This window comes from Melospiza melodia, chromosome 25 (assembly GCF_035770615.1).
Source record: "Melospiza melodia melodia isolate bMelMel2 chromosome 25, bMelMel2.pri, whole genome shotgun sequence".
Classification (NCBI taxonomy): Eukaryota; Metazoa; Chordata; class Aves; order Passeriformes; family Passerellidae; genus Melospiza; species Melospiza melodia.
In genome coordinates, this window is record NC_086218.1 from 11,734,286 (window position 1) to 11,746,215 (window position 11,930).

Below are 11,930 nucleotides of genomic sequence, written 5' to 3' on the forward strand. Positions count from 1 at the left end.
TCGTGGGGAGCTCCGGGGGGATCCTGAGGGATCTCAGGGGGATCTCGGGGGGATCTTAGGGGGGATCCCAGGAGACTCCTGAGGTGATCTTGGAGGAAATCTCAGGGGGATCTCCAGAGGATCTCCAGGGGATCTCAGGGGATCTCAGGGAATCCCAGGAGGATCCTGGGGGGATCTCAGGGCGATCTCGGGACATTCTGGGATGGCAGCACACCCGGTGCCGCGGTGCCGGGCACTGCGCCGTGACAGTGGTGCCGTGTCCGGTGACCGTGGCGCCGTGTCTGGCACTGACCGCGGCGCCGTGTCCGGCACTGACCGTGGCGCCGTGGCCGCAGCCGTGCAGACGCGCTTCGTGGAGGAGCCCGAGGACCAGACGGTGGTGGCCGGGCAGAGAATCGTCCTGTCCTGCGTGGTGCTCAACTACTCCGGCATCGTGCAATGGACCAAGGACGGGCTGGCCCTGGGCATGGGGCAGGGCCTCAAAGGTGCCCGGGGACAGGGGGGACACTGGGGGGGACACTGGGGGTGGCACTGGGTGGGCAGAGCTGGCCCCGGGCATGGGGCAGGGACTGAAAGGTGCCTGGGGACAGGGGGGACACTGGGGGGGACACTGGGGGTGGCACTGGCCAGGGATGGGTGGCACTGGGCATGAGGCGGGGCCTCAAAGGTGCCCGGGGACAGGGGGGACACTGGGGGGGACACTGGGTCAGGAGGGCTGGCATTGGGCATGGGGCAAGGTCTTAAAGGTGCCCTGGGGTGGCACTGGGGGTGACACTGGGTGGCAAGGGCTGGCATTGGGCGTGGGGCAGGGCCTCAAAGGTGCCCCAGGGACAGAGGTGGCGCTGGGTGGGCAGGGGTGACCCCATGGGATTGGGGTGTCCCTGTGTCATCGCGGTGTCCCTGTGGGATGTGGCTGTCCCCGTAGCACCAGGATGTCCCTGTGGGATGTGGCTGTCCCCGTGTGACCCCGCCCTGTCCCCTGTCCCCAGCCTGGCCCCGGTACCGCATCGTGGGCACGGCCGACTCGGGCCAGTACAACCTGGAGATCCGCGACGCCGAGCTCTCCGATGACGCCGTCTACGAGTGCCAGGCCACCGAGGCCGCGCTGCGCTCGCGCCGCGCACGGCTCACCGTGCTCAGTGAGGGCCACGCGCCGTCCCCAGTGTCCCCAGTGTCTGTCACACACCGTCCCCAGCGTCACACACCGTCCCCAGTGTCCCCAGTGTCACACACCGTCCCCAGTGTCCCCAGAGTCACACACCGTCCCCAGTGTCCCCAGAGTCACACACCGTCCCCAGTGTCACACACCGTCCTGTGTCTGTCACACACCGTCCCCAGTGTCCCCAGTGTCACACACCGTCCCCAGTGTCCCCAGAGTCACACACCGTCCCCAGTGTCCCCTCCCCATTCCCTGTGCCCCACGCAGCCCCCAATGTCCCAGCTGTCCCCAGTGTCCCCTGCCCATTCCCGCCGTCCCCTTCCCCATTCCCTGTGTCCCCTCCCCATTCCCTGTGCCCCACATGGTCCCCAGTGTCCCACACGGTCCCCAGTGTTCCCCATGTCCCACCCCTGTGTCCTCCAGGGCCTCTCATGTCCCCTCCCCATCCCCTGTGCCCTACACAGTCCCCAATGTTACACACAGTCCCCTGTGCACCCTCCCCACATCCGTGTCCCCATCCCCTGTGTCCCCTCCCCAGTGTCCCCTCCCCAGTGTCCCCTCCCCATTCCCTGTGCCCCACACCGTCCCCAGTGTCCCCTCCCCATTCCCAGCTGTCCCCATGTCCCCGTGTCCCTGTGTCCCCATCCCCAGTGTCCCCTCCCCATTCCCTGTGCCCCACACTGTCCCCAGTGTCCCCTCCGCATTCCCAGCTGTCCCCATGTCCCCGTGTCCCCAACCCCTGTGTCCCCATCCCTGCTGTCCCCTCTCCATCCCCGGTGTCCCAGGGTGTCCCTCCTGACCCGCTGTCCCCTCTGTCCCCCCGCAGTCCCCCCCGAGGACCCCACGATCGACGGCGCCCCCGAGATCCTGCTCAGGGCGGGGACCCCCTACAACCTGACGTGCCGGGCGCGGAGCGCCAAACCCGCGGCCACGCTGGCCTGGTTCCGCGACGGGCTGGAGCAGGACGGGGCTGTCACCAGCACGGTATGGATGTCACCAAACTGTCACCAAAACTGTCGCTGTGTGCCCCCTGTGCCCTCTGTCCCACTGTCACCACCTTTGCCTGGTTCCCCAATGGGCTGGAGCAGGACGGGGCTGTCATCAGCACGGTATGGGGACACTGCAGCGTGGTGGCCGTCCCCTCCCAGTGTCCCCAGCCCTGCTGGAGCTGTCCCCTGTCCCCGTGTCCCCTCAGGAGCTGTCCCTATGTCCCCGTGTGCCATGTCCTTGTGTCCCCCCAGGAGCTCCTGGCCGACGGGAAGCGCGAGAGCACCACGAGCCTGCTGCCCATCACGCCCTCGGAGCTGGACATCGGCCGCGTCTTCTCCTGCCGCAGCTCCAACGAGGCCGTGCCCGCGGGCAAGGAGAGCTCCGTGCGCCTCAACGTGCACCGTGGGTGGCACTGGGGACACTGGGGACATGGGGACACTGGGACATGGGGACACTGGGGACATGGGGATGGACACACGGACAGCTTCTCCTGCCGCAGCTCCAACGAGGCCGTGCCCGCGGGCAAGGAGAGCTCCGTGCGCCTCAACGTGCACCGTGGGTGACACTGGGGGCACTGGGGACATGGACAGGGTCATGGGGACACTGGGACAGAGGGACAGAGGGACACAGGGACAGCTTCTCCTGCCGCAGCTCCAACGAGGCCGTGCCCGCGGGCAAGGAGAGCTCCGTGCGCCTCAACGTGCACCGTGGGTGACACTGGGGGCACTGGGGACATGGACAGGGTCATGGGGACACTGGGACAGAGGGACAGAGGGACACAGGGACAGCTTCTCCTGCCGCAGCTCCAACGAGGCCGTGCCCGCGGGCAAGGAGAGCTCCGTGCGCCTCAACGTGCACCGTGGGTGACACTGGGGACAGGGACACAGGGACAAGGACTGGGGACACTGGGGACACTGGGGACACCAGGGGTGGGAGGGATGGGGACATGGATGGGGATTTGGGGGGTATTTTTGTGGGATTTTTGGGGTGTCGCAGGTGGGAGCGGTGTCTGTGGGCGGGATTTGCTGGAGGGACGAGGAGGAGGAGGAAGAGGAGGGGGAGGCAGGGCCGGGACTCGGTGGCCAACACCGACCCTCCGGTGGCCACCGCAGAGCTTTGGGGTCCCCCGGTGTCCCCCCTGAGCCGTCGCTGTCCCCGCAGACCCCCCGACGGTGACCCTGTCCATCCAGCCGCAGACGGTGCAGGAGGGCGAGAGGGTCGTGTTCACCTGCATGGCCACGGCCAACCCCGAGATCAAAGGCTACAGGTGAGCCCCAAAACCCGGGACGGGGCTGGGGGGGTCATTTGGGGGCACCCAATGTCCCCAGCCTTCTTCCCAAAACCCCCAGGGATTGGAAATCGGGATTGGGATTGGGACTGGGGTCAAACACCCCCACCATGGCTCTGTGCCCCCTCCCCAAAACCCTTTGGAAATGGTGATTGGGATTGGGATTTGGAATGGGGATTGGGATTGGGATTGGGATTGGGATTGGGATTGGGATTGGGATGGGGATTGGGATTGGGATTGGGATTGGGATTGGGATTGGGATGGGGATTGGGATTGGGATTGGGATTGGGATTGGGATTGGGATTGGGATTGGGATGGGGATTGGGATTGGGATTGGGATTGGGATTGGGATTGGGATTGGGATTGGGATTGGGATGGGGATTGGGATTGGGATTGGGATGGGGATCGGGGTCCCAAAGTGTCCCTGAATGTCCCCACCATGGCTCTGTGCCCCCTCCCCAAAACCCTTTGGATATGGCGAGTGGGATTGGGAATTAGGATTGGGATTGGGAAATTAGGATTTAGGATGGGAATTAGGATTTAGGATAGGGATTGGGATTTCGGATGGGGACTGGGAATTAGGATGGGGATTTAGGATGGAGATTGGGGTCCCAAAGTGTCCCTGAATGTCCCCAACACGGCTCTGTGTCCGCTCCCCAGAACCCTTTGGAAACCTTTGGGATTGGGATTTAGGATGGGGATTGGGAATTGGGATGGGGATTGGGACTTAGGACTTGGAATTACGATTTAGGATGGGGATAAGGATTTAGGATGGGGATTTGAAATTAGGATTTAGGGTGGGGATTGGGATTTCGGACGAGGACAAGGATTTGGGATGGGGACCGGGATTTGGGATCAGGATCCCACGGTGCCCCCGCTGTCCCCAGGTGGGCCAAGGGCGGGGTGATCATCGAGGAGGCCAAGGAGAACAGGTACGACACGCAGGTGGATTACACCTTCTTCACGGAGCCCGTCAGCTGCGAGGTGCACAACGACATCGGCAGCACCAACGTCAGCACCCTGGTGGACGTGCACTGTGAGTGACTCCAGAGCGGCCCCAAAACGGCCTCGAAATGACCCCAAAACTGCCCCAAAGGGGTCCCAAAGCGGCCCCAAAATGGCCCCAGAACGGCCCTGAAACGGCCCCAAAACAGCCATAGAATGGCCCCAAAACCAGCCCCAAAACCCCAAAATTACCCCAAAACAGCCCCAAAACCACCTCAAAACCGCTCCAAAACCACCCCAAAATGGCCCCAAAACTGCCCCAAAACCCGAAACGGCCCCTAAACCCCAAAACCATCCCAGAACAGCCCCAAAATGGCCCCAAAACCACCCTAAAACCACCGTAAAACCCCAAAACGGCCCCAAAACCACCCCAAAACTGCCTCAAAACATCAAAACGGTCCCAAATCCACCACAAAACGGTCCCAAAACCACCCCAAAATGGCCCCAAAACTGCCCCAAAACCGCCACAAAAAGGCTCCAAAATGGCCCCAAAACTGCTCCAAAATGGCCCAAAACCCCAAAACGGCCCCAAATTAAGCCCAGAGCCCCCCCCCCACACTTCCCCTCCCGGTTCTGTGTCCCCCCAGTCGCCCCCCGGATCGTGGTGGACCCCAAGCCCACGGTGACCGACATCGGCTCCGACGTCACCCTGACCTGCGTGTGGTCGGGGAACCCCCCGCTGACCCTCACCTGGACCAAGAAGGAATCCAACATGGTAGGAGCGCCTTCAGAGGGGTTCCGGAATGTTCTTTGTGCCCTTGGGGTCGGGGGGGGCTCCGTGTGTGTCAAAAACCCCCAAAAGAATCCCCAAAAAATCCCCCCCAAAAAATCCCCCCCCAAAAAAATCCCCCCAAAAAACCCCCCCAAAAAAAATCCCAAAAAACAATCCCCCCCCCAAAAAAATCTCAAAACAAAATCCTACATTTTGTCTCAAAACAAAATCCTAAAAAAAATCATCTTCCAAAAAAACCCCAGGAAAAATTAAAAAAAAAAAAAAATCTCAAAAATTCTCCCCAAAAAAGTGCCCCAAAAAATCTCCCCAAAAAAATCTCCCCAGAAAAATCCCCCCAAAAAAACCACAAAAAAATTGGAAACTGGGATTGGGATTTGGGTTGGGGATTGGGTTTGGGATTCGGGATTGGAGTTGGGATTGGATTTGGGATTCGGGATCAGGTTTGGAATTGGGGTCAAACAGAAACCCTGGATGCCCCCGCTGTGGTTTTGTGTCCCCTCCCTAAAATTCCCTAGAGAGGGAAATTGGGATTTGGATTGAGTTTGGGTTTGGGATTGAGTTTGGAGTTTGGCATTTGGGATTTGGGATTTGGGATTCGGGAATGGGTTTGGGGTTTGGATTGGGGTTGGGATTCAGTTTGGGATTCAGGTTTGGGATTGGCGTCAAACGTGTCCCCTGAACATCCCCACCATCCCTGTGTGCCCGCTCCACACCCCAAAACATCCCAAAAACTGGAATTTTGGCTGCGATTCCCTCGGGAATGATTTATGGCCAGGCTGCCGAGCTTTTGGGGGACGTCCCCGAGTGTCCCCACGTGTCCCCAAATGTCCCCGGTGTCCCCGCAGGTGCTGAGCAACAGCAACCAGCTGTACCTCAAGTCGGTGACGCAGGCCGACGCCGGCCAGTACGTCTGCAAGGCCATCGTGCCCCGCATCGGCGTGGGCGAGAGGGAGGTCACCCTCTTCGTCAACGGTCAGCCACCCCAAAACAACCCAAAAAAACCCCAAAAAATCCCCAAAAACACCTCCTGGGGTTCCATGGGAACGGGGCGGATCCGGGCGTCCCAAAAATTCTCTGGTTTTGGTTGGCTTCTGGTGGGGTGAAGCGGGGGGAATTTTAAATTTTGCGTTTTAAATTTGGCTGGGGAGGCTGTGATGGGGAAAACGGGATTTGGGGTTCTTTTGTTGGGTTTGGGACTGGAAAGTTCAAGGGGAAAGGCAAAGGGGGATGGTGGGAAGGGAGTAAATCCTGAAAAGAGATTTTTCCACACCCGGGGAGATGGGAACGGGGGGTCAGGAATTGCAGGAATTTCAAGCTGGAATTTCCTGTGGGGGGTTTCCTCAATTCCACCTAAAACAAGGAATTTTATCCCTCTTAAATCCCTGATCCTGAGCCGTTCCCCCAATTCCACCCAAAACACGGAATTTTATCCCAAATCCCTCATTCCTGGCCTGGCCTGGACACAGCTCCAGGAATTTCCTCCTCTCATTTCCCACCTGGGCCACCCCAAATTCCCATTTTCCCCTTATAACACCCCAGATCGCCAATTTCCCCCCTGGAACACCCCAAATATCCTAAATTTCCCCCAAACCATCCCAAATCCCCAGCTGCCTTCCTGGAACACCCCAAATCCCCCATTTCCCCCTGTGGAACACCCCAAATTCCCCATTTTTCCCCCTGGAACACCCCAAATATCCCAATTTCCCCCTGAGGAACACCCCAAATTCCCAATTCCCCTCCCAGATAACCCCAAATTCCCATTTCCCCCTGTGGAACACCCCAAATTCCCATTTCCCTTCTTGAACACCCCAAATTCCCCACTTTCCCCCCTTGAACACCCCAAATATCCCAATATTACCCCCCCAGACACCCCAAATTCCCGAATTCCCCCGCAGGCCCCCCGATCATCTCCAGCGAGCCCGTGCAGTTCGCCGTGCGCGGCGACCGCGGCAAGGTCGAGTGCTTCATCGGCAGCACGCCGCCCCCCGACCGCATCGTGAGTCCCGCCGCACCCCGGAATTGAAAAAAACATCATTTCGTTTCAAAATATCAGCAACATTTAATATTTATTTTATTTATTATTTATTTATTTATTTATTTTAATTTAATAAATCTTAATGTTATTATTGTTTTATATTATCAAATTTTATCATTAAATATATATTAGAATTAATATATATTGATATATATTTTAGATATTAATATCTATTAATATATATTTCTATTTATAGATATTTAGCTATTAAATTGTATATTTATATAATAATATTAATATATATAGATACATATTTTTATATATATTTTAATTAAGTACGTCCTAGGGTTATCTTTATATATTAAGTATTACCTGTACATATAAAATTTGTAATATAAAATAACGTAAAATAAATATGTAAATAAATATTTAAGACATTTACAAAATTATTTATAAGACAAATCATTTTACAAAGATGCATTACAATTAATATGTGTTAATATGCATTTATAATTAAATGTAATTTATTAATATCAAACAAATTAAATACAAAATAAATAAATATAAAATGTAATAATGTTTATTTAAATTTATAAAAATAAAAATAAATATAGATAAATATATTTTATATAATAAATAAGTATAAAATGTAAAATAATATTAATACATCTCTATATTCATAGAATTATTTATAAATATAAAATAGATTATTTTACAATGAAAATATTGTAACTAATATATATTAATATATGCTTATAATAAAAATATATGTAAATAGATATAAACAGAATAATAATATAAATATATAATAAATGTATATGCATTTGTAATATATATAAATAAATATATATAAATGTATAGGCAGAATAATAGTATAAATATATAATAACATATATATAAATATAAATAAACAGAAAACAAATATTATATAAATAATAATGTGAAATTAATAATATGTAAATAATAATATAAGACTAATAATATATAAATAATAAAATAATACAGAATTAAATAACGATAACCACATTACTATCAAGATAATTGACAAACCCCAGTACAAAACAGCAAAAACCAAAACGCACAGAACCATTTCTGCCGCTGCCCGCAGGCGTGGGCGTGGAAGGAGAACATTCTGGAAGCGGGGACGCTGGAGCGCTACACGGTGGAGAGGAGCAACACGGGCAGCGGGGTCCTGTCCACGCTGACCATCAACAACGTCATGGACGCCGACTTCCAGACGCGCTACAACTGCACGGCCTGGAACAGCTTCGGGCCCGGCACGGCCATCATCCAGCTCGAGGAGAAAGGTGACAATGGCAGGGACACCTTTGGGTGGCCTTGGGTTGGGCACGGCCATCATCCAGCTCCAGAAGAAAGGTGACAATGGCAGCGAGCTTGGGGACAATCTGGGTGGCATTGAGATGGGCCTGGCATGGCCATCATCCAGCTCGAGGAGAAAGGTGACAATGGCAGGGACACCTTTGGGTGGCCTTGGGTTGGGCACGGCCATCATCCAGCTCCAGGAGAAAGGTGACAATGGCAGCGAGCTTGGGGACAATCTGGGTGGCATTGAGATGGGCCTGGCACGGCCATCATCCAGCTCGAGGAGAAAGGTGACAATGGCAGGGACACCTTTGGGTGGCCTTGGGTTGGGCACGGCCATCATCCAGCTCGAGGAGAAAGGTGACAATGGCAGGGAGCTTGGGGACAAAATGGGTGACAGGGAATGGCCTTGAGATGGGTCAGCTTCGGGCCCGGTACGGCCATCATCCAGCTCGAGGAGAAAGGTGACAATGGCAGGGACATCTTTGGGTGGCCTTGGGTTGGGCACGGCCATCATCCAGCTCCAGGAGAAAGGTGACAATGGCAGGGACACCTTTGGGTGGCCTTGGGTTGGGCACGGCCATCATCCAGCTCCAGGAGAAAGGTGACACTGGGGGACAGTCTGGGGACAGCTTGGGGTGACATTGAGATGGGCCTGGCATGGCCATCATCCAGCTCCAGGAGAAAGGTGACAATGGCAGGGACACCTTTGGGTGGCCTTGGGTTGGGCACGGCCATCATCCAGCTCCAGGAGAAAGGTGACAATGGCAGCGACCTTGGGGACAATCTGGGTGGCATTGAGATGGGCCTGGCATGGCCATCATCCAGCTCGAGAAGAAAGGTGACATGGGACCCCGAGCTGAGTTATTGGGATTTTGGGATGGGAGCCGTGGCTGTGGCACTGTCCTTGTCCCCTGGTGTCCCCAACTGTCCCCTGGTGTCCCCACAGAGGTGCTGCCCGTGGGCATCATCGCCGGGGCCACCATCGGCGCCAGCATCCTCCTCATCAGCTGCCTGCTGGCCCTGGCCTGCTTCCTCTACCGGCGCCGCAAAGGAAGTGAGTGGGGTCACTCTGGGGTCACTCGGGGTCATTCAGGGGTCACTCTGGGGTCACTGAGGGGTCATTCAGGGGTCACTTCGTGGTCACTCAGTGGTCACTCTGGGTGTATCCATGGGGGTGTCTATGGAGATCAATTCATGGTGACTCAGTGGTCACTCAGTGGTCACTCTGGGTGTCTTTATGGGGATCTCTTTTGGGGGGGTCACTCAGTGGCCACCCCGTGGTCACTCCGTGGTCACTCTGTGGTCACTTGTCAGGCCGCAAGGACGTCACGCTGCGCAAGCTGGACATCAAGGTGGAGACGGTGAACCGGGAGCCGCTGACGCTGCACGCGGACCGGGAGGAGGACACGGCCAGCGTGTCCACGGCCACGCGCGTCATGAAGGCCATCTACTCGGTGAGGGGGACATGGGGACACCGTGGGGACAGGGACTGGCACCTGGGATGGCGGGAGGGCTGGGAGTGTCCCCAGCCCGGGAGTGTCCCCAGCCCTGGCAGTGTCCCCAGCCTGGCAGTGTCCCCAGCCCAAGGCCAGGCTGGAGACACCTGCGATGGTGGAAGGTCCCAAGGTCTTGATGATCTTTGGGGTCTTTTCCATCCCAAAGAATTCCAGCGTTCCCTGGGCCAGTTTAATGGGATTTTAGGGATTGGTCCTGGATCCATCCATGATCCCATGGATCCCATGGATTCCCCATCCCTGGAAGTTCCCGGCTCCACCTCGGGTCCACCTGGGCTATCAGGAGCCGCCCCTTCCCACCATGGGATGGGTCTCAGGGCTCCTCCCCGCCCATCCCCTTCCATAATTCCATAACCCCACAATTCCATAGTTCCATAATTCTGTAATTCCACAATTCCATAACCCCACAATCCCACAATTCCACAATTCCACAATCCCACAATTCCACAACCCCACAATTATTCCCGCGGCTTTTCCAGTCGTTCAAGGACGACGTGGACTTGAAGCAGGACCTGCGCTGCGACACCATCGACACCCGCGAGGAGTACGAGCTCAAGGTCCGGCCCCACGCCCCTCTCAACCCCAACCCTGCCCTTCCCACCCACCAGCACTCCCCAAAACCCACCGATCTCCCGATTTTCCCCTTCCAGGACCCCACCAACGGCTACTACAACGTGCGCGCCCACGAGGAGCGCCCGGCCTCGCGCTCGGTGCTCTACGGCGATTACCGCGCGCCCGGCCCCGGCGGGCCCCGCTTCGAGCCGCGGCCGCCCTCGCGCCTCTCGCACTCCAGCGGCTACGCCCAGCTCAGCTCGTACCCCCGCGGCGGCCCCGAGTTCCCCGCCGAGGCGGCGGCGGCGCCCCCGGGCACGGCGGTGCCGCCGGGGGACACGAGCAGCCAGCTGTCCTACGAGAACTACGCGGGCGTCGGCGTCGGCGTCGGGTTCCCCGGCCCCACGGCGGCGTTCCCGCCGTACCGGCTGGGCTTTGGCGGCGCCTACGAGCCCTACGAGGCCGTGGGCAAGTTCGGCGGCGGCGCCACGCGGTTCTCGTACACGTCGCAGCACTCGGACTACGGGCAGCGCTTCCAGCAGCGCATGCAGACGCACGTCTAGGGCGGGCGGGGCTCCCTGATATTCAGGGCTTTGCCCGCCCCGATCGACCCCGTCCCCGCGGGTTCCTTGGAGCTTCCGTTCATTCCGTTGGTTTTGCCGGTACTTTCCAGCCCCGCCGGTGGGTGGAGGGGAGGGGTTGTGGCCGCGTTGTCCCCTCGGTGTCACCGCCACCCGCTGCCGGGGTTGGAGCCCTGTGGTTGGTCCCGGAGATTTCACAGGGAGCAGCTTGGTGTGTTCCCAAATCCAGGGGGATGAGTAAATCCCAAAAACAGCCCTGTCCAAAACCATTCCCATTGGGATCTAAATCCAGGGGGATGTGTAAATCCCAAAAAGAGCCCTGTTCCGACCATTCCCGTTGGGATCAGCATGTTCCCAAATCCAGGGGGACACACAAATCCCAAAAAAATGCCATCCAAATCATTCCATTCCCCAATCCCACCAGGATCAGCAGGGGAGTTCTGCGTGTCCCCGAATCCAGAGGGAACACACAAATCCCAAAACAGCCCCATCCCAAGCCATTCCCATCCCAAACCATTCCCATTCCTCAAACCCTTCCCATTCCAGTTGGGATCCATGTGTCCCCGAATCCAGAGGGAACACACAAATCCCAAAACAGCCCCATCCCAAGCCATTCCCATTCCCATTCGGATCAGTGGGAGGGTTCTGCGTGTCCCCGAATCCAGAGGGAACACACAAATCCCAAAAAACAGCCCCATCCAAACAATTCCCATCCCAAACCATTCCCATTCCTCAAACCATTCCCATTCCAGTTGGGATCCACGTGTCCCCAAATCCAGAGGGGACACACAAATCCCAAAAAAATCC

The 11,930-nt window shown here is 56.4% G+C and overlaps 1 protein-coding gene across 1 annotated transcript; it reads left to right on the forward strand.

Moving 5' to 3' along the window:
* The first annotated feature begins 202 nt into the window (after window positions 1-202).
* On the forward strand, window positions 203-11,251 carry LOC134429336 (kin of IRRE-like protein 1). Its single transcript, XM_063176470.1, has 14 exons — window positions 203-485; window positions 990-1,139; window positions 1,986-2,143; window positions 2,401-2,551; window positions 3,311-3,416; window positions 4,325-4,473; window positions 5,030-5,157; window positions 6,021-6,147; window positions 7,071-7,171; window positions 8,259-8,457; window positions 9,423-9,530; window positions 9,791-9,930; window positions 10,470-10,547; window positions 10,641-11,251. The coding sequence occupies exons 1-14, from the start codon at window positions 203-205 to the stop codon at window positions 11,103-11,105; spliced, it is 2,343 nt and encodes a 780-aa protein (XP_063032540.1). The 3' UTR covers window positions 11,106-11,251.
* Window positions 11,252-11,930: the final 679 nt, after the last annotated feature.

Excerpts from the sequence above, each read along its gene's own strand:
- LOC134429336 (XM_063176470.1), top strand. The coding sequence starts at position 203 with ATGGCAGCACACCCGGTGCCGCGGTGCCGGGCACTGCGCCGTGACAGT. Across the intron at positions 9,931-10,469 it reads TCATGAAGGCCATCTACTCG|TCGTTCAAGGACGACGTGGA; the intron begins GTGAGGGGGACA and ends CGGCTTTTCCAG. Across the intron at positions 10,548-10,640 it reads GCGAGGAGTACGAGCTCAAG|GACCCCACCAACGGCTACTA; the intron begins GTCCGGCCCCAC and ends TTCCCCTTCCAG.